The sequence below is a fragment of the Coregonus lavaretus genome (assembly GCF_964263955.1).
Source record: "Coregonus lavaretus genome assembly, contig: HAP1_SCAFFOLD_1437, whole genome shotgun sequence".
Classification (NCBI taxonomy): Eukaryota; Metazoa; Chordata; class Actinopteri; order Salmoniformes; family Salmonidae; genus Coregonus; species Coregonus lavaretus.
This window is the reverse complement of record NW_028164123.1, coordinates 52440-74992: the sequence shown is the minus strand read 5'-3', so window position 1 is coordinate 74992 and position 22553 is coordinate 52440. Positions and strand designations below refer to the sequence as shown.

Here is a 22553-nt window from a genome sequence, read left to right as displayed (position 1 = left end):
AGATATTATGGGATATGATCTGGGGCCTATTCAGGAGCATGTAACATTACAGGCCTTTCAGATAGAACTGTATGACGTAGAGCAGATCTGATAGACTGTCAGATTGAATAGGGAATCATACCGTCAGCGCCGTTCGTTCTATTTCTATCTGAAGTTCAGAACATGGTAAAGCAGCATTTCGGAGTGGGCCGCTGCTGGAGTAGCTAAAGCACTCCTGAAATAATTCAAAGCTTCCCATTCGGAGAATTAGAGTGAGAATACCATTTTACAGTAGCTGGAGGGAGGAGAGGAGAGGAGAGGAAGGAGGGGGAGAGGAGAGGAGAGGGAGGGGAGGAGAGGAGAGGAAGGAGGGGGAGGGGAGAGGAGAGGAGAGGAGAGGAAGGAGGGGGAGAGGAGAGGAGAGGAAGGAGGGGGAGAGGAGAGGAAGGAGGGGGAGAGGAGAGGAGAGGAAGGAGGGGGAGAGGAGAGGAGAGGAGAGGAAGGAGGGGGAGAGGAGAGGAGAGGAGAGGAGAGGAGAGGAAGGAGGGGGAGAGGAGAGGGGGGAGAGGAGAGGGGGGGGGGAGAGGAGAGGAGAGGAAGGAGGGGGAGAGGAGAGGAGAGGAAGGAGGGGGAGAGGAGAGGAGAGGAAGGAGGGGGAGAGGAGAGGAGAGGAGAGGAGGGGAGAGGAGAGGAGAGGAGAGGAGAGGAGAGGAGAGGAGAGGAGAGGAGAGGAGAGGAGAGGAGAGGAGAGGAGAGGAGAGGAGAGGAGAGGAGAGGAGAGGAGAGGAGAGGAGAGGAGAGGAGAGGAGAGGAGAGGAGAGGAGAGGAGAGGAGAGGAGAGGAGAGGAGAGGAGAGGAGAGGAGAGGAGAGGAGAGGAGAGGAGAGGAGAGGAGAGGAGAGGAGAGGAGAGGAGAGGAGAGGAGAGGAGAGGAGAGGAGAGGAGAGGAGAGGAGAGGAGAGGAGAGGAGAGGAGAGGAGAGGAGGGAGGGGGAGAGGAGAGGAGAGGAGAGGAGAGGAGGGAGGGGGAGAGGAGAGGAGAGGAGAGGAGAGGAGGAAGGAGGGGGAGAGGGAGGGGAGGAAGGAGGGGGAGAGGGAGGGGAGGAGAGGGGAGGAGAGGAGAGGGGAGAAAGGAGGAAGAAGGGGGAGAAGAGAGGGGAGGGGAGAGGAGGAAGGAGGGGGAGAGGATGAGAACAGAAGAGGGGGAGGAGAGAGCTCATAACTAGGAGAGGTACAGATTTAGAAAGAAAAGCAGTTCTAATATTAAAGAGCTGCTCATGAAGTGTGCGTGTGGTGTCACATGCTTCATAAACAACAGCTGTAGACTAACAGACTGACGGGTCCTTTTCCAATAATGCAGTTAAAGATTTTAAAAATCAAATGAATACAAAAATAGAAATAGTGACAAGGAATAAATACAGTGACTAACGAATAACAACAATGACTAAAAATAACATGGCTATACACAGGGAGTACCAGTACTGAGTGGATGTGCAGGGGTACCAGGTAATAACATGGCTATATACAGGAAGTACCAGTACTGAGTCCATGTGCAGGGGTACCAGGTAATAACATGGCTATATACAGGGAGTACCAGTACTGAGTCCATGTGCAGGGGTACCAGGTAATAACATGGATATATACAGGAAGTACCAGTACTGAGTCAATGTACAGGGGTACCAGGTAATAACATGGCTATATACAGGGGTACCAGGTAATAACATGGCTATATACAGGGAGTACCAGTACTGAGTCAATGTGCAGGGGTACCAGGTAATAACATGGCTATATACACAGGGTACCAGTACTGAGTGGATGTGCAGGGGTACCAGGTAATAACATGGCTATATAAAGGGAGTACCAGTTCTGAGTCAATGTGCAGGGGTACCAGGTAATAACATGGCTATATACAGGAAGTACCAGTACTGAGTCCATGTGCAGGGGTACCAGGTAATAACATGGCTATATACACAGGGTACCAGTACTGAGTCAATGTGCAGGGGTACCAGGTAATAACATGGCTATATACAGGAAGTACCAGTACTGAGTCCATGTGCAGGGGTACCAGGTAACAACATGGCCATATACAGGAAGTACCAGTACTGAGTCCATGTGCAGGGGTACTTTGAGGGTCTGAGGGCCCACGCCGAATATTTTCAGCCGGTGTGTGTCAGACAGCTGCTCAGTAAGTCAGGAGTAAACTGCTCTGGGTCTGCTGTGACCCTCAGCCTGTAATCAGGTGATTGACAGCATGGTACTGGGTCAGAGATGTAGTCAGATGATTGACAGCACAGTACTGGGTCAGAGATGTAGTCAGGTGATTGACAGCATGGTACTGGGTCAGAGATGTAGTCAGGTGATTGACAGCATGGTACTGGGTCAGAGATGTAGTCAGGTGATTGACAGCATGGTACTGGGTCAGAGATGTAGTCAGATGATTGACAGCATGGTACTGGGTCAGAGATGTAGTCAGGTGATTGACAGCATGGTACTGGGTCAGAGATGTAGTCAGGTGATTAACAGCATGGTACTGGGTCAGAGATGTAGTCAGATGATTGACAGCATGGTACTGGGTCAGAGATGTAGTCAGATGATTGATAGCATGGTACTGGGTCAGAGATGTAGTCAGGTGATTGACAGCATGGTACTGGTCAGAGATGTAGTCAGGTGATTGACAGCATGGTACTGGGTCAGAGTGGTAGTCAGGTGATTGATAGCATGGTACTGGGTCAGAGATGTAGTCAGGTGATTGACAGCATGGTACTGGGTCAGAGATGTAATCAGGTGATTGACAGCATGGTACTGGGTCAGAGATGTAGTCAGGTGATTGTCAGCACGGTACTGGGTCAGAGATGTAGTCAGGTGATTGACAGCATGGTACTGGGTCAGAGATGTAGTCAGGTGATTGACAGCACGGTACTGGGTCAGAGATGTAGTCAGGTGATTGTCAGCACGGTACTGGGTCAGAGATGTAGTCAGGTGATTGACAGCATGGTACTGGGTCAGAGATGTAGTCAGGTGATTGACAGCATGGTACTGGGTCAGAGATGTAGTCAGGTGATTGTCAGCACGGTACTGGGTCAGAGATGTAGTCAGGTGATTGACAGCACGGTACTGGGTCAGAGATGTAGTCAGGTGATTGTCAGCACGGTACTGGGTCAGAGATGTAGTCAGGTGATTGACAGCATGGTACTGGGTCAGAGATGAATGAATGTATGCATGCAGGTTGAGACCAGTCACTAATAACAAATCTACCAGTTTTAACCAATCCCTAATCCACCAGTTGACCAATCCCTAATCACAAGAACTACAGTTCTGACCAATCCCTAATCACAAATCCTACACAGTTTTGACCAATCCCTAATCACAAGTCCACCAGTTTTGAACAATCCCTAATAGTGTTGCACAGTATACATTTTAGTCATTTAGCAGACGCTCTTATCCAGAGCGACTTACAGTTAGTGAGTGCATACATTTTCATACTGGACCCCGTGGGAATCGAACCCCCAACCCTGGCGTTGCAAGCGCCATGCTCTACCAACTGAGCTACAGGAGGTCCCATGATACCGATGTAAAAATGTGCTTGCTATATCCGTCATTAGATTAAAACAAGTCGTCCCTGTAACCTAGTCCTAGATGGATGAAAGGGCTTCATAAAATGACACTAAACTAAAACGCTGGGTAAGAAGGGTAAACAGACTAAGAAGAGAAGAGACCCTCTAAGACAAAATACATTTCAAATAAGGCAGAAGATATATTCTTCTCTCTACCACCGGCCATTCCTGTCGAGACGCAAAGTTATTACAAAAACAAAAAAACCTAAGATGAAAATAAATCAAAACACTGAGGAAAAAAACACACTAAGCTTTTTATTTTTTTTACTAACTTCTATTTTGGTTCACGAGGAAATGGCTACCGTCCCTATCCCCAGCCTACGGGACGCTACCGTCCCCGTCCCCAGCCTACGGGACGCTACCGTCCCCGTCCCCAGCCTACGGGACGCTACCGTCCCCGTCCCCAGCCTACGGGACGCTACCGTCCCCGTCCCCAGCCTACGGGACGCTACCGTCCCCGTCCCCAGCCTACGGGACGCAGAGACGTTTAGGGACGCAGAGTGATTGAGGCCAAAAGGTTGATCAGTAGGAAAGAGGGTCAAAGAAGTGTAAGCTTATCAGTGATGCTGAGGTTTCAGAAAGTTTCGCCAGGAAAAGTACAAATAGGATTTCATAGTTTAAATGTTAAAGAGAATTTGTCCCATATGCACCGCTGTGTTTTAAACGCCAAAGCATGGGACACGTAGCTGCTCTGTGTAAAGGAAAGAAAAGATGTGCCAAGTGTGGAGGGGAACATGATTACGGTGAATGTGGGAGCAATGTGAAGGTTAAGTGCTGTAATTGTGGAGGTGACAACAGTGCATCATTTGGTGGATGCCAGGTACAGAGAGAGGCTGGAGAGGCTCAGAGATATAGGATCAGTCATGATGTATCGTATGCAGAGGCTCAGAGACATAGGATCAGTCATGATGTATCGTATGCAGAGGCTCAGAGACATAGGATCAGTCATGATGTATCGTATGCAGAGGCTCAGAGACATAGGATCAGTCATGATGTATCGTATGCAGCGGCCGTAAAACAGACTGGTGGAACTACAGTGCGGACTGATGGCGCTTACATGGATGTTCCTGTAGTAAGTGGACCTGCTGTCGGGGCTGGTGCTTCCGAGGCCTGTTCAGAAATCTTGCGCTAATGAATGTGCGGCGTCAAAAGGACACTGATAATGAATAAAGTTGACTTCATAGCTTTTATTGGTAAGGTTATCAATACGACTCGGGTTGTGAAAAGCAGAAATGCCAGGTTGAAGGTTATTGTGGAGACTGCAAAATAAATATTCGGGATAACAGATGTTAGTGTTGAAATTGGTTGTTGACATGCTGAACAAGCACCAAAACGTTTGTACTTTTTCCGATACTAGAACATGAAAAATGGTTCGGTACTAGAATTCTTGTTACTTTCTGCCAAATGTGTCTCATGTCATTTATGGATTGAGAGGATCGAGTCTGTCTAGTAATTTGTCTGAATCTTCAAGGGGGCAGTAGTGAGCTAGCAGGCTCCGTGTCTCCTCTAGGGGGCAGTAGTGAGCTAGCCAGGCTCCGTGTCTCCTCTAGGGGGCAGTAGTGAGCTAGCCAGGCTCCGTGTCTCCTCTAGGGGGCAGTAGTGAGCTAACCAGGCTACGTGTCTCCTCTAGGGGGCAGTAGTGAGCTAACCAGGCTACGTGTCTCCTCTAGGGGGCAGTAGTGAGCTAGCCAGGCTCCGTGTCTCCTCTAGGGGGCAGTAGTGAGCTAGCCAGGCTCCTCGTCTCCTCTAGGGGGCAGTAGTGAGCTAGCAGGCTCCTTGTCTCCTCTAGGGGGCAGTAGTGAGCTAGCCAGGCTCCGTGTCTCCTCTAGGGGGCAGTAGTGAGCTAGCCAGGCTCCGTGTCTCCTCTAGGGGGCAGTAGTGAGCTAGCCAGGCTCCGTGTCTCCTCTAGGGGGCAGTAGTGAGCTAGCCAGGCTCCGTGTCTCCTCTAGGGGGCAGTAGTGAGCTAGCCAGGCTCCGTGTCTCCTCTAGGGGGCAGTAGTGAGCTAGCCAGGCTCCGTGTCTCCTCTAGGGGGCAGTAGTGAGCTAGCAGGCTCCGTGTCTCCTCTAGGGGGCAGTAGTGAGCTAGCAGGCTCCGTGTCTCCTCTAGGGGGCAGTAGTGAGCTAACCAGGCTCCGTGTCTCCTCTAGGGGGCAGTAGTGAGCTAGCCAGGCTCCGTGTCTCCTCTAGGGGGCAGTAGTGAGCTAACCAGGCTACGTGTCTCCTCTAGGGGGCAGTAGTGAGCTAGCCAGGCTCCGTGTCTCCTCTAGGGGGCAGTAGTGAGCTAGCCAGGCTCCGTGTCTCCTCTAGGGGGCAGTAGTGAGCTAACCAGGCTCCGTGTCTCCTCTAGGGGGCAGTAGTGAGCTAGCCAGGCTCCGTGTCTCCTCTAGGGGGCAGTAGTGAGCTAGCCAGGCTCCGTGTCTCCTCTAGGGGGCAGTAGTGAGCTAGCCAGGCTCCGTGTCTCCTCTAGGGGGCAGTAGTGAGCTAACCAGGCTCCGTGTCTCCTCTAGGGGGCAGTAGTGAGCTAGCCAGGCTCCGTGTCTCCTCTAGGGGGCAGTAGTGAGCTAGCCAGGCTCCGTGTCTCCTCTAGGGGGCAGTAGTGAGATAGCCAGGCTCCGTGTCTCCTCTAGGGGGCAGTAGTGAGCTAACCAGGCTCCGTGTCTCCTCTAGGGGGCAGTAGTGAGATAGCCAGGCTCCTTGTCTCCTCTAGGGGGCAGTAGTGAGCTAGCCAGGCTCCGTGTCTCCTCTAGGGGGCAGTAGTGAGATAGCCAGGCTCCGTGTCTCCTCTAGGGGGCAGTAGTGAGCTAGCAGGCTCCGTGTCTCCTCTAGGGGGCAGTAATACTAGCCAGGCTCCGTGTCTCCTCTAGGGGGCAGTAGTGAGCTAGCCAGGCTCCGTGTCTCCTCTAGGGGGCAGTAGTGAGCTAGCCAGGCTCCGTGTCTCCTCTAGGGGGCAGTAGTGAGCTAGCAGGCTCCGTGTCTCCTCTAGGGGGCAGTAGTGAGCTAGCCAGGCTCCGTGTCTCCTCTAGGGGGCAGTAGTGAGCTAGCCAGCGCGAGCCACTTTTGAGGAGCAAGCGAGAGAGAGAAAATGCCAGCAGCGTGGCTTCTAACAAAAACATACCTCCACGCCCGCAGCTTGTTGACAAAACTGGCTCCAGAAGTGAACTATGGGATTACTTTGATTAAGGAGCAGATGAAGACCAGCTCACCAAAACAACTATGCAAAAGGTGTTACAAAGCAGTGAAGTACAAGGGAGATTTACTTGCAAAACAACATAAAACTATTTTACGTGACATTTGCATTGTAACGTTGCTGTTATTCTACTAAATTTGAATTATTTTTGAGTGACAATGACATGAACATATTCAGCATGACATTCATGTGAGCATTATAAAATAAATGACAACCCAAAGTCATGTGAAATGAACTCAGAACTAGACAGAAATATATTTAGACTACTTCACATTTGTCTGGGCTTGCTAGCAGTAGCCACTAGCCAGCCAGCAGCCCTGGGAAGTAAAATGCACCCTGGGAATAGTAGTATTGTGTAAAATCTATTATATACTGAACAAAAATATCAACGCAACATGCAACAATTTCAAAGATTTTACTGAGTTACAGTTCATTTAAGGAAAATCAGACAATTTAAATTCATTAGGCCCTGATCTATGTATTTCACATGACTGGGAATACAGATATGCATCTGTTGGTCACAGATAGCTTTAAAAAAGGGTAGGGACGTCGATCAGAAAATGAGTCAGAATCTGGTGTGACCATTTGCCTCATGCAGCGCGACATCTGCTTCGTATAGAGTTGATCAGGATGTTGGTTGTGGCCTGTGGAATGTTGTCACACTCCTCTTCAATGGCTGTGCGAAGTCGCTGGATATTGTTGGGATCTGGAACACGCTGTCGTACACGTCGATCCAGAGCATCCCAAACCTGCTCAATGGGTGACATGTCTGGTGAGTATTCACACCATAGAAGAACTGGGACATTTTCAGCTTCCAGGAATTGTGTACAGATCCGTGCGACATGGGGCTGTGCATTATCATGCTGAAACAGGAGGTGATGGCGGCGGATTAATGGCACAACAATGGGCCTCAGGATCTCGTCACGGTATCTATGTGCATTCAAATTGCCATCGATAAAATGCAAATTGTGTTCGTTGTCCGTAGCTTATGCCTGCTTATACCATAACCAACCACCATGGGGCACTCTGTTCACAACATTGACATCAGCAAACCGGTTGTGCAAATATGCCTTCGGAAAGTATTCAGACCCCTTGACTTTTTCCACTTTGTTACATTACAGCCTTATTATTTTTATCTTTTTTTTATCTTTATCAATCTACATACAATACCCCATAATGACAAAGTAAAAATAGGTTTTTAGAAATGTTTGCTAATTTATTAAAAACAAGAAATTGAAATATCACATTTACATAAGTATTCAGAAAACATCCCAAACCATCTCAAATTGGGTTGAGGTCGGGGGATTGTGGAGGCCAGGTCATCTGATGCAGCACTCCATCCCTCTCTTTCTTGGTCAAATAGCCCTTAAACAGCCTGGAGGTGTGTTGGATCCTTGTCCTGTTGAAAAACAAATGATCGTCCCACTAAGTCCAAGCCAGATGGGATGGCGTATCGCTGCAGAATGCTGTGGTAGCCATGCTGGTTAAGTGTGCCTTGAATTCTAAACAATTCACAGACAGTTTCACCAGCAAAGCACCCCCACACCATAACACCTCCTCCTCCATGCTTTACGGTGGGAAATACACATGCGGAGATCATCCATTCACCAAAAATCTCCAATTTGGACTCCAAACCAAAGGACAAATTTCCATTGTTCGTGTTTCTTGGCCCAAGCAAGTCTCTTCTTATTATTGGTGTCCTTTAGTAGTGGTTTCTTTGCAGCAATTTGACCATGAAGGCCTGATTCACACAGTCCCCTGTGAACAGTTGATGTTGAGATGTGTCTGTTACTTGAACTCTGTGAAGCATTTATTTGGGCTGAAATTCCTGTGGCAGTCCTCAAGAGAGCCAGTTTCATCATAGCGCTTGACGGTTTCTGCGACTGCACTTGAAGAAACTTTCAAGTTCTTGAAATGTTCCATATTGACTGACCTTCATGTCATAATATATTTTGATTTGTTTAACACTTCTTTCGTTACTACATGATTCCATATGTGTTATTTCATAGTTTTAATGTCTTCACTATTATTCTACAATGTAGAAAATAGTAAAAATAAAGAAAAACCCTTGAATGAGTAGGTGTCCAAACTTTTGACTGGTAGTGTATATCAGTGCCACCCTGTTCACAAAAATGGATCGCTCCTACAGACAGTGAGTCACGTGGCCATGGCTTGCTATATAAAGCAGGCAGACAGGCATCCAGTTACTGTTCGATTGAACGTTAAAATTAGGCAAAGCAAGAGACCTAAGCAAGTTTGAGCGTGGTATGTTCAGAAAACGTCCAGCCTCCTGGGCTTTTCACGCACGACAGTGTCTAGGGTTTTCCGACAATGGTGTGACAAGCAAAAAAAACATCCAGTCAGCAGCAGTCCTGTGTGCGAAAACAGCTTGTTGATGAGAGAGGTCGAAGGTGAACGGCTCAAGCTAACAGGTTAAATAACGGCGCAGTACACCAGCGGTGTTCAGAACCGAACCACTCCGATCCAATCCAATCCTGTCAGCTAAAAACAAGAAGCAGCGATCACCAACACCAGACAATTAAGGAAAGGAAAAATATTGCCTTGTCCGACAAATCCTGGTTCCTGTTGAGTCATGCTGCATGAGCCCATGGTGTCAATGGTACAGGCTGGTGTTGTTCCTGTACCCAAGAAAGCAAAAGGTAACTGAACTAAATGACTATCGCCCCGTAGCACTCACTTCTGTCATCATGAAGTGCTCTGAGAGACTAGTCAAGGATAATTTCACCTTTACCTTACCTGTCACCCTAGACCCACTTCAATTTGCTTACCGCCCCAATAGATCCACAGACGATGCAATTCGCCATCACACTGCCCTATCCCATCTGGACAAGAGGAATACCTATGTAAGAATGCTGTTCATTGACTATAGCTCAGCCTTCAACACCATAGTACCCTCCAAGCTCATCATTAAGCTCGAGGCCCTGGGTCTGAACCCCGCCCTGTGCAACTGGGTCCTGGACTTCCTGACGGGCCGCCCCCAGATGGTGAAGGTAGGAAACAACATCTCCACTTCGCTGATCCTCAACACAGGGGCCCCACAAGGGTGCGTGCTCAGCCCACTCCTGTACTCCCTGTTCACCCATGACTGCGTGGACAAGCACGCCTCCAACTCAATCATCAAGTTTGCAGACGACACAACAGTAGTAGGCTTGATTACCAACAATGATGAGACCACCTACAGGGAGGAGGTGAGGGCTCTGGGAGTGTGGTGCCAGGAAAATAACCTCTCACTCAACATCAACAAAACAAAGGTGAAGTTATTCATTACACTTTGGATGGAGTATCAGTACACCCAGTCACTACAAAGATACATGCATCCTTGCAAACTCAGTTGCCGGAGAGGAAGGAAACCTCTCAGGGATTTCACCATGAGGCCAATGGTGACTTTGAAACAGTGGCAGAGTTTAATGGCTGTGATAGGAGAAAACTGAGGATGGATCAACAACATTGTAGTTTCTCCACAATACTAACCTAATTGACAGAGTGAAATGAAGGAAGCCTGTACAGAATAAAAAATATTCCAACACATTCATCCTGTTTGCAATAAGACACTAAAGTAAAACTGCAAAAAAAGTGGCAAAGAAATAAACTTCATGTCCTGAATAAAAAACATTATGTTTGGGGCAAATCCAACAACACATCACGGAGTACCACTTCATGTTTTCAAGCATTGTGGTGGCTGTGTCATGTTATGGGTATGCTTGTCATCGGCAAGGACTAGGGAGTATTTTTTAGGATAAAAAGAAACGGAATAGAGCTAAGCACAGGTCAAATCCTAAAGGAAAACCTGGTTCAGTCTGCTTTCCAACAGACACTGGGAGACAAATTCACCTTTCAGCAGGACAATTAGCTAAAACAAGGACAAATCTACACTGGACTTGCTCACCAAGACGACGTTGAATGTTCCTGAGTGGCCTAGTTACAGTTTGGATTTAAATTGGCTTGAAAATCTATGGCAAGACCTGAAAAATGGCTGTCTAGCAATGATCAACAACCAACTTGACAGAGCTTGAAGAATTTTTAAAAGAACAGTGTGCAAATATTGTACAATCCAGGTGTGGAAAACTCTTAGAGATCAAATGTGATTCTAACATGTATTGACTTAGGGGTGTGAATGCTTATGTAAATTTCATTTTCAATAAATTTGCAAACATTTCTAAAAAATCATGTTTTCATTGTCATTATCGGGTATTGTGTGTAGATGGTGAGAGAGAAAAAATTGATTTAATCCATTTTGAATTCAGGCTGGAACAACAAAATGTGGAATATGTCAAGAGGTCTGAATACTCTGAAGGAACTGTATTATGCATCTATCCATGGTGCCTTTACCAAGATCAGAAACAACTAGAAACAATTAGAAACCTCTGTACTCTCTCCAAGATGTTTGGGGTGGACAGGTAGGAACAATTAGAAACCTCTGTACTCTCTCCAAGATGTTTGGGGTGGACAGGAAGTCATTGATGCAGAGAGAGTAGAATGAGACCAGGGTATCCCATTTAGCAGACGCTTTTATCCTAAGCGACTCACAGTCATGCATGCATGCATACATACCTTTTTACCTATGGGTGGTCCCGGGAATCGAACCCACTACCCTGGTGTTACAAGCACCATGCTTTCCCAACTGAGCTACAGAGAGATTTCAGGGATATGAGACCTACAAGTGGTGGACAAAAATGCAAACAAATGAGGAGACAAGAAGAAGACTACTACTGGATGACTACTGGATGACTACTGGATGACTACTCATGCACCCTAGGGTGGGGGCATTGTCATACTGTCACACCTCCGTACCTTCAGGCTCTGATCAGTCCCTACACCCAAACGAGGGCATTGCGTTCTTCCACCTCTGGCCTGCTGGCTCCCCTTCCTCTACGGAAGCATAGTTCCTGCTCAGCCCAGTCAAAACTGTTCGCTGCTCTGGCACCCCAATGGTGGAACAAGCTCCCCCACGACGCCAGGACAGCGGAGTCACTCACCACCTTCCGGAGACACTTGAAACCCCACCTCTTTAAGGAATACCTGGGATAGGATAAAGTAATCCTTCTACCCCCCCCCTCAACCCACCCCTACAAAAAAAAATGGTAAAGTGGTTATCCCACTGGCTATAAGGTGAATGCACCAATTTGTAAGTCGCTCTGGATAAGAGCGTCTGCTAAATTACGTAAATGTAAATGTTCATTCAGGTGATTGTTTTTTTAGTCCACCACCATTACCTTTGTAATACAACAGTAGAGAGGGATATTTGAAAACTGTCTTCACACAGGCTTCAGGAAGACAAGTTGAACTAATTAACAACAATAGCAGTACAGCAAATGTGAATCAGCTTTCAGATTAATTCATTGAAATGTTGTGGTCTTTGCTGCATGGCTTCTTATCCACAGAGGGCCGGGTTTGTGTTCTAACCGAGCATTAACATACCCGTTTTCAACTAATCATGTCTTGATTGAAGTCTATGATTAGTTGAAATCAGGTTTGTACTGGTTGGCAAGAACCAGAGCCTAAATCTCTGGATGTGATTGGACCCCCCCACCCCCCGTTATAAGTGCTACTTTCATGATGAATAGCAATGATCCGTTTATTTTAATAAACTTTAGGGGAGATTCATATAATATAATTTGACATAAGAAATGTCAGTTTGTAAATTATTATTAATTAAAATGTATTTTTTAAGAGGGCTTATTTGGAACACCAATGGACTGAAAGGCTATACATTAAGTCCAGTCTGGACTTTTTTTTTGTAAATAAAGTCATAAAGCTTCACATGAGAGATGACTATGTAATTGTATCTTCACTTTTCTTACAAAAAATGAGGGCAGTATATGTTAGGAATGTCTAAACTTAGATTTTGGTGAGCTTAAAAAGGGCCACTTACCTTAATGCTGATCAAGGCTTTTGGGGGGTTGGTTTTGCTACTGTCGCCTTTAGAGAAGTCAGGCTTTTGGGGGGTCAATCTGCTGTTAGGCATCAGAGAAGTCATTATAGAACGCGCTATTGGTCAAATGTTTTCCTGCTAACAGTAACAGCCAGCTCTGCAACATCCACTGACAGAGAGCAAGAGCGATACAGAGAGATAGAGATAGAGAGAGAGAGAGAGGGGGGGGATGGAGCGAGGGAGAGAGAGAGAGAGAGAGAGAGGGAGAGAGAGAGAGAGAGGGGGGGATGGAGCGAGGGAGAGAGAGACAGAGAGAGAGAGGGAGAGAGAGGGGGATGGAGCGAGAGGGAGAGAGAGAGAGGGGGATGGAGCGAGAGGGAGAGAGAGAGGGGGATGGAGCGAGAGAGAGAGAGAGAGAGAGAGAGAGAGAGAGAGGGAGAGAGAGAGAGGGGGATGGAGCGAGAGGGAGAGAGAGAGAGGGGGATGGAGCGAGGGAGAGAGAGACAGAGAGAGGGGGATGGAGCGAGGGAGAGAGAGAGAGAGGGGGATGGAGCGAGGGAGAGAGAGAGAGAGAGGGGGATGGAGCGAGGGAGAGAGAGAGAGGGGGATGGAGCGAGGGAGAGAGAGACAGAGAGAGAGAGGGGGATGGAGCGAGGGAGAGAGAGAGAGGGGGATGGAGCGAGGGAGAGAGAGACAGAGAGAGAGAGAGAGAGAGAGGGGGGGATGGAGCGAGAGGGAGAGAGAGAGAGGGGGATGGAGCGAGGGAGAGAGAGAGAGGGGGATGGAGCGAGGGAGAGAGAGAGGGATGGAGAGAGAGAGAGAGAGACAGAGAGAAAGAGAGAGAGGGGGGTGGAGCGAGGGAGAGAGAGAGAGAGAGTGTTGGAGAGAGACAGCGAGATGAGAAGAGAGAGAAGAGACAGGAGAATAGGTTGTGTTTACAGGAACAGCAGAGGCAGACCTTTATGGCTGTGTTTACACAGGCAGCACAATTCTGATCTTTTTTACCCCCACAAAGTGGTCTTTTGACCAATCAGATCAGCTCTGAAAATGATCTGATGTGAAAAGATCTGTGATTGGTTAAAAGACCAATTAGTGCTTACCGTATGCTTCCCAATCTAAACTGTTTGTGCATATGATTAAATTTTGTGACGTTTTTGGTGTTCGGCAGCGTTCGACAGGTATTTTGTCAGCTGTTCGAGCACATACAATTTTTTCTTCAGGCAAGCCGAAGTTCTGTAGCCGAAGACTATGCCCCTTTGTCGGTGATTGGTCAACAGTAGGGATTCTTCGATGAAGAGTTTGTTGTAATTCAACAACAGACGACTAGTTTGAATGCACATTTTTTCACTTGAGAAATACTGCAAACATAGATGCAAGACATACTCTGCAAAAACGTCAAAATGAATTACAGATTTCTTGAGTTATCTTAGATTAATTCGGACTATTTTGAGGAAGTGTGCTTGTTGCTACAGCGTCTCAAGTGGGGGGAAAAGACGCTTTTTCTTGTTTTTCAAGCAGAGGTATTTTAAGTACGTGAGCACAGCCGTTTACCTTGCTAGCTAAGATCTGCTAGGAGCAAACAACCCGTCTGCCTTAAGCGTCTCCTGGTTTCTATTGATGTAATGCAGCATGAAAGCTCTGTCACCCCTCCCCCATGCACACCACGCTCTGCACAACAATAACCACGTTTCCATGGTGTTGGCTAAGGGTGCGTTTCCATGGTGTTGGCTAAGGGTGCGTTTCCATGGTGTTGGCTAAGGGTGCGTTTCCATGGTGTTGGCTAAGGGTGAGTGTGCTCACGCCAACAAAAAATGTGCTATCCAGGAGCGAAAGCTCACAGGAGCGAAAGCTCACAGCTCATAAACATTACAAATATATGATCATGTTCAGTTATCAGTCTCCTCTCCATCTATTGACATGCAACAGAAACCCTCTAGACCACGTGTCCAGCTCATTCCACGGAGGGCCGAGTGGCTGTGGGTTTTCACTCCTCCCTAGTACTTGATTGATGAATTAAGGTCACTGATTAGTAAGGAACTCCCCTCACCTGGTTGTCTAGGTCTAAGTAAGGAACTCCCCTCACCTGGTTGTCTAGGTCTAAGTAAGGAACTCCCCTCACCTGGTTGTCTAGGTCTTAGTAAAGAACTCCCCTCACCTGGTTGTCTAGGTCTAAGTAAAGAACTCCCCTCACCTGGTTGTCTAGGTCTAAGTAAAGAACTCCCCTCACCTGGTTGTCTAGGTCTTAGTAAAGAACTCCCCTCACCTGGTTGTCTAGGTCTAAGTAAAGAACTCCCCTCACCTGGTTGTCTAGGGCTAAATTGAAAGGAAAAACCAAAACCCTGCAGACACTCGGCCCTCCATGGAATGACTTTCACACCCTGTTCTAAAGGATGAAATATTAACCTTGTCCAGCCTTGACCAGGGACAAGGAGACCCTGACTGACTGACAGAGGGGGGTTATGTTAGGAGGGACTGACAGAGGGGGGTTATGTTAGGAGGGACTGACTGACAGAGGGGGGTTATGTTAGGAGGGACTGACAGAGGGGGGTTATGTTAGGAGGGACTGACAGACAGAGGGGGGTTATGTTAGGAGGGACTGACAGAGGGGGGTTATGTTAGGAGGGACTGACAGACAGAGGGGGGTTATGTTAGGAGGGACTGACAGAGGGGGGTTATGTTAGGAGGGACTGACAGACAGAGGGGGGTTATGTTAGGAGGGACTGACAGAGGGGGGTTATGTTAGGAGGGACTGACTGACAGAGGGGTTATGTTAGGAGGGACTGACAGAGGGGGGTTATGTTAGGAGGGACTGACAGAGGGGGGTTATGTTAGGAGGGACTGACAGAGGGGGGTTATGTTAGGAGGGACTGACTGATAGAGGGGTTATGTTAGGAGGGACTGACTGACAGAGGGGGGTTATGTTAGGAGGGACTGACAGAGGGGGGTTATGTTAGGAGGGACTGACTGACAGAGGGGTTATGTTAGGAGGGACTGACAGAGGGGGGTTATGTTAGGAGGGACTGACAGAGGGGGGTTATGTTAGGAGGGACTGACAGAGGGGGGTTATGTTAGGAGACCCTGACTGACAGAGGGGGGTTATGTTAGGAGGGACTGACTGACAGAGGGGGGTTATGTTAGGAGGGACTGACAGACAGAGGGGTTATGTTAGGAGGGACTGACTGATAGAGGGGGGTTATGTTAGGAGGGACTGACTGATAGAGGGGGGTTATGTTAGGAGGGACTGACTGATAGAGGGGGGTTATGTTAGGAGGGACTGACTGACAGAGGGGGGTTATGTTAGGAGGGACTGACTGACAGAGGGGGGTTATGTTAGGAGGGACTGACAGAGGGGGGTTATGTTAGGAGGGACTGACTGAGGGGGGTTATGTTAGGAGGGACTGACTGACAGAGGGGTTATGTTAGGAGGGACTGACTGACAGAGGGGTTATGTTAGGAGGGACTGACTGATAGAGGGGTTATGTTAGGAGGGACTGACTGATAGAGGGGTTATGTTAGGAGGGACTGACAGAGGGGGGTTATGTTAGGAGGGACTGACAGAGGGGGGTTATGTTAGGAGGGACTGACAGAGGGGGGTTATGTTAGGAGACCCTGACTGACAGAGGGGGGTTATGTTAGGAGGGACTGACAGACAGAGGGGTTATGTTAGGAGGGACTGAAAGACAGAGGGGGGTTATGTTAGGAGGGACTGACAGAGGGGGGTTATGTTAGGAGGGACTGACTGACAGAGGGGTTATGTTAGGAGGGACTGACTGACAGAGGGGTTATGTTAGGAGGGACTGACAGAGGGGGGTTATGTTAGGAGGGACTGACTGACAGAGGGGTTATGTTAGGAGGGACTGACAGACAGAGGGGTTATGTTAGGAGGGACTGACAGAGGGGGGTTATGTTAGGAGGGACTGACAGAGGGGGGTTATGTTAGGAGGGACTGACTGACAGAGGGGTTATGTTAGGAGGGACTGACTGAGGGGGGTTATGTTAGGAGGGACTGACTGATAGAGGGGGGTTATGTTAGGAGGGACTGACTGATAGAGGGGTTATGTTAGGAGGGACTGATAGAGGGGGGTTATGTTAGGAGGGACTGACAGAGGGGGGTTATGTTAGGAGGGACTGACAGAGGGGGGTTATGTTAGGAGGGACTGACAGACAGAGGGGGGTTATGTTAGGAGGGACTGACTGACAGAGGGGGGTTATGTTAGGAGGGACTGACAGACAGAGGGGGGTTATGTTAGGAGGGACTGACAGAGGGGGGTTATGTTAGGAGGGACTGACTGACAGAGGGGTTATGTTAGGAGGGACTGACAGAGGGGGGTTATGTTAGGAGGGACTGACAGAGGGGGGTTATGTTAGGAGGGACTGACAGAGGGGGGTTATGTTAGGAGGGACTGACTGACAGAGGGGTTATGTTAGGAGGGACTGATAGAGGGGTTATGTTAGGAGGGACTGACTGACAGAGGGGTTATGTTAGGAGGGACTGACTGACAGAGGGGTTATGTTAGGAGGGACTGACTGAGGGGGGTTATGTTAGGAGGGACTGACAGATAGAGGGGTTATGTTAGGAGGGACTGACAGACAGAGGGGGGTTATGTTAGGAGGGACTGACAGAGGGGTTATGTTAGGAGGGACTGATAGAGGGGGGTTATGTTAGGAGGGACTGACAGAGGGGGGGTATGTTAGGAGGGACTGACTGACAGAGGGGGGTTATGTTAGGAGGGACTGACTGACAGAGGGGGGTTATGTTAGGAGGGACTGACAGAGGGGGGTTATGTTAGGAGGGACTGACAGAGGGGGGTTATGTTAGGAGGGACTGACTGACAGAGGGGTTATGTTAGGAGGGACTGATAGAGGGGTTATGTTAGGAGGGACTGACAGACAGAGGGGTTATGTTAGGAGGGACTGACTGAGGGGGGTTATGTTAGGAGGGACTGACTGATAGAGGGGTTATGTTAGGAGGGACTGACAGACAGAGGGGGGTTATGTTAGGAGGGACTGACAGAGGGGGGTTATGTTAGGAGGGACTGATAGAGGGGTTATGTTAGGAGGGACTGACAGAGGGGGGTTATGTTAGGAGGGACTGACTGACAGAGGGGTTATGTTAGGAGGGACTGACAGAGGGGGGTTATGTTAGGAGGGACTGACTGACAGAGGGGGGTTATGTTAGGAGGGACTGACAGAGGGGGGTTATGTTAGGAGGGACTGACAGAGGGGGGTTATGTTAGGAGGGACTGACTGACAGAGGGGGGTTATGTTAGGAGGGACTGACTGACAGAGGGGGGTTATGTTAGGAGGGACTGACTGACAGAGGGGGGTTATGTTAGGAGGGACTGACAGAGGGGGGTTATGTTAGGAGGGACTGACTGACAGAGGGGGGTTATGTTAGGAGGGACTGACAGACAGAGGGGTTATGTTAGGAGGGACTGACAGACAGAGGGGTTATGTTAGGAGGGACTGACAGACAGAGGGGTTATGTTAGGAGGGACTGACAGACAGAGGGGTTATGTTAGGAGGGACTGACAGACAGAGGGGTTATGTCAGGGACAGGGAGGGACTCTTATCTCCTGTCACCCTCTCCAGTAGGAACACACATTTTTTTATTTAGTCTGTCTCCGTCTGTCTGTCTGTCTGTCTGTACGAGGGAGAGCTCTTCTCTCTCGTCTGTTAGTTGACAGAGAGCGCTAAGGCCCAAAACAAAGACCACTGTCCCCCTGCCTACCGACCGCCACACATCTCAATAGCCACTGTCCCCCTGCCTACCGACCGCCACACATCTCAATAGCCACTGTCCCCCTGCCTACCGACCGCCACACATCTCAATAGCTACTGCTGTTTGTTTATGCTAAGTACTTCCAGAAGGAATGAACATCAACTGTCCAGGCCAAATACTGTATACTACACATCCTACTGTAGTCATTTCTAGATGGAGTAGTTTCATGTTCGTCTAGAAATCTAAATAAACAGGAGCATTGTTCTGAGTGGGGAAAATAACACTGAAACCAAGTGTAGGGATAATTATAGACATTGGCTTAATTGCTACTCAGAACAGAACCCCATTAATGCTCTGAATATGGATAAGAGAAGTGTTGAGTGACAGAACGTTCTGCTGTGTTTCTACCTAACAGAGACAGCCAAGGGTGCTGCTAGACACAATAAGGACAAGGGTAGAGACAGAAAGCTGCCGGCCTACACTGAAGTTACAATACAGCTCTGATGCAGGGCCAAAAACATTTGGACATTTTAGCAGACGCTCTTATCCAGAGCGACTTATAGCAGTGAGAGCGTACTTTTTCCACGACAACAACATCAAAACAAAAAGCAACAACTTTGCTCCCTTGTGAAAGAGGCCTTGGTCTCAAATGGGGACTCCCTGTGAAAATAAAGGTTAAATAAAAACTCACCGGTGAAGATGTCATGGAAGCTGCAGGTAGACACCTGTCCGGTGGAGGACCTCCGCGTGGCACACAGTGGCTGGCTGGCCCCCGTCAGCCTGTCCTGCGACCCTCCATACCCCTCCAGGTAGTCTGCTGATCCGGCCTTGGTGGGGCGATCCCTCTCCAGCTCCTCGGTCCAGTCTGCAGACCAGCTGAGGGGACCAGCGATGCTGTGGGAGCGCTGTCGTCTAACCCTCCTCTTCTCCGTGCGGTGTCCCAGGTCGTGGCAGCGTCGGTGGAACAAGGGGCTCTGTGACGGCGAGGTGCCTGGGGAGTTAGAGAGCTGCCTTGTGGTGGTCTTGATGTAGGAGGGGTAAATGGGAGGGTAGAGTTTGGCTGTGGGGCTGGAGCCTGCGGAGGAGTGGTTGTACGAGGGAAGGGTGGAGGTCAGGGTGGACTTGAGGAGGCGCGTGGCCAGGCTAGGGCTCTCCTGAGAGGGCCAGGGGGAGAAGGACACACTGCTCTTCCTCCTACGGGTGATCAGGGGGTCGTCTGCAGGCTCAGAGCACCTCAGATCCCCCCTGCTAAAACACTCCAAGGACTCAGCACTGACTGCAGCCCCCACTCCTGCCCCTACCCAGTCCCCTATCCTCCCCTCTGCCTCGGAGGCGTTCCCAGAGCTCAGGCCTATGTCCTCGTGGCTCGTGGTCGCGTCACTGTGACTATGGCTCTCGGCTGACAGAGGCGGCATGTCCAGGTCCAGGTCGTCATCCTCCTCCACCTCCTCCTCCTCCTCCTCCTCCTCCTCCACCTCCTCCAACACTTCCTTCTCCTCATCTCTGAAAGGAGACTCCACAGCGCTCTCAAAAGAGGCTGTTAGGTCTGGGAAGCTAGTAGCGCTGGTTGTCTTGGTAACATGGCTGTTGGTCTGGGCTGTGGGGGGCTGAGTATTAGCGTTCACCTCCTGGCAGCTCAATGCCTCCTCCTCCTTTGTCCCGGAGGAAGAGGAGGCACAAAGGGCCGGTTCTGTTTCAGCCCCTCTCAGCTCCCAGTTGAGTTTCTCTGCAGACGTGGCTGCTCTCCTCTCCTCCTCCGGCCCATCCAGGGACAGAGACAGTTTAGAAAGCAGGCCATTCTCCCGGCCAGTGACAGGGGCTGCCTCTGGGGTAGTGAGAGGCTCCGGTGGGGGGGTCTGTTCAGGGGGGCTGGGGGTAGTTCTAACCTCGTCAGACCTCTGTTTCCTCCACCCCCCTCCCCAACCCAGCTCTTCACTCAGCTCAGCGGTGGAGATAATCACCCCCTGCTGTAGTCTAATGGCCTGCTGGATGTCAGCTAGCAGGTCTTCTTGTTCTGCAGCTGAGTGAAAGCTATAGATGTCCGTGTCTGAACCAGAGCTGCTCTTCTTCTTCTGTTCTACCGCCTCCTGCTGGTCTGGAGCAGTGTCCGTGGTCGCCGCCGCCGTGGGCTGCCGGCTCTCTGTCCTGATACAACCACCATGCCCTTCACCACGCTCTGTTGGTCCCTCGGTGTCAGACTGGCCCAGCTCATCAGCTGACAGAGAGAGGTCTGGTGTTTTGGTGTTAACAGAGTGAGCAGAGTCCAGCTCATTCTGAGACGACAACACATCCTCCCTGGATCCCCCTGTCGATCCCTTCCCCTTTAGATTCTTCCTCTTCCTGATGGAGAACACCGAGGATTTCGCCTCCTTCTCCTTCTTCTTCTTGCTCTTCTCCTCCCCTCCTTTGACATGTTTTCCGTGGGATTTCTTGCCGTTGTGAAATCCTTTCTTTGTGCCGTCAGCATCGCGAGGCCCTCCGGTGGTATCGTCCGCTGCGTCCAGTCCGTATCCTTCCCCCTCTTTCCCCCTCTTCTGCTTCCCCTCCTGGTTCCCCATGATGCTGGATCTCAGCCTCCACGTCTGTCTGGCGCTGAGACTCAGGCCATGCCTCCGAAAACAGCTGCCGTTTTCTCTGCTGCTGCCCCTCCTCAATCTACGTCTGCGTAGCTGCTGCGAGGCGGAGGCTGTGATGCTGCTTTCCGGTGACGATGACGAGAGGAGCAGTGATGTTGATGCAAAGACGTACGCCTGCTCTCGCTCTCGCTGCTCCCCCTCTCCTCCTCCCCGCGCATGCTCAATTCCTCGCTGCGCTTTCTCTCCCCCTCCTGCCATGATTTCTCGCAGCTCCCCCTCTCCCCCTCCTCCCTGCTCTCTCTTTCTCTCTCCATACGCGTGCACCTGCTTGCTCTCTCCCGGCTCCCTCCCCCCCTCTCCATCTGCTGCTCTGCATAATGTGCTGAGCCTAGCAGAGCTGGAGGAGAAACAGCCCTCGGAGACCACAGGGACTAGCTCAGTAAAAACATGCTCAGTAGAGGTCTCCGGCTGCCTCTCCGCCGGCTGCCTGCACGGTTCACCAGCCAGGAGAAGAGAAAAGCATGGATGCTGCTGCTGATATTGACGAGTTGGGTTCTGGTGGGGCTCTAGGGAGAGGCGGCTGCTGTGACGGGGAGTCTGGCGGTTATAGGGGCTGTGACGGGGAGTCTGGCGGGGAGTGTGGTGGTTATAGGGGCTGTGAAGGAGAGTCTGGCAGGGAGAGTGGTGGTTATAGGGGCTGTGAAGGAGAGTCTGGCGGGGAGAGTGGTGGTTATAGGGGCTGTGAAGGAGAGTCTGGCGGGGAGAGTGGTGGTTATAGGGGCTGTGAAGGAGAGTCTGGCGGGGAGTGTGGCTGTTACAGGGGCTGTGACGGAGAGTGTGGTGGTTATAGGGGCTGTGAAGGAGAGTCTGGCGGGGAGAGTGGTGGTTATAGGGGCTGTGAAGGAGAGTCTGGCGGGGAGTGTGGCTGTTACAGGGGCTGTGACGGAGAGTGTGGTGGTTATAGGGGCTGTGAAGGAGAGTCTGGCGGGGAGAGTGGTGGTTATAGGGGCTGTGAAGGAGAGTCTGGCGGGGAGTGTGGCTGTTACAGGGGCTGTGACGGAGAGTCTGGCGGGGAGTGTGGCTGTTACAGGGGCTGTGACGGAGAGTCTGGCGGGGAGTGTGGTGGTTATAGGGGCTGTGACGGGGAGTCTGGCGGGGAGTGTGGCTGTTACAGGGGCTGTGACGGGGAGTCTGGCGGGGAGTGTGGTGGTTACAGGGGCTGTGACGGGGAGTCTGGCGGGGAGTGTGGCTGTTTGTATTCAGATTGAACAGACACCCAGTTCTCTCTGTGAAAGGTGTTCTGACAACGCTCTCCCTCAGCACAGGGATCTGGTTTTCTATGGTCTGGATGGTTCGCATGGTGAAGTCTTGATGCTGGGCACAATACGCTCAGAGATGGTGTCTGGAGAAACACAGGATAGGATAAACAAAATGACTAGCCATTAGATTACTGAAACGTAAATGTATTTAAAACATAGTAGTGCTTTTTACTGCTCTTCTGTAAATAGGTCTGTTTCACATGAACATTTACCAGCAAGAAAAATAGCTTTTTTGTCTCATTACTGTAGATACGTTTTTGCTACT

At 49.9% G+C, this 22553-nt stretch overlaps 1 protein-coding gene across 1 annotated transcript in view; it reads right to left on the bottom strand.

The window, feature by feature from the left end:
* The window catches only part of LOC311117436 (uncharacterized protein), a gene marked incomplete at both ends in the record, with an annotated part of 54335 nt that extends 32007 nt beyond the window's left edge, over positions 1 to 22328 (bottom strand). The window contains 2 exons of the mRNA XM_084192368.1: positions 19085 to 19787; positions 19869 to 22328. Of these exons, the coding sequence (XP_084048494.1) occupies positions 19085 to 19787; positions 19869 to 22328 (3163 nt within the window). The remainder of the gene's footprint in view (positions 1 to 19084; positions 19788 to 19868) is intronic.
* Positions 22329 to 22553: the final 225 nt, after the last annotated feature.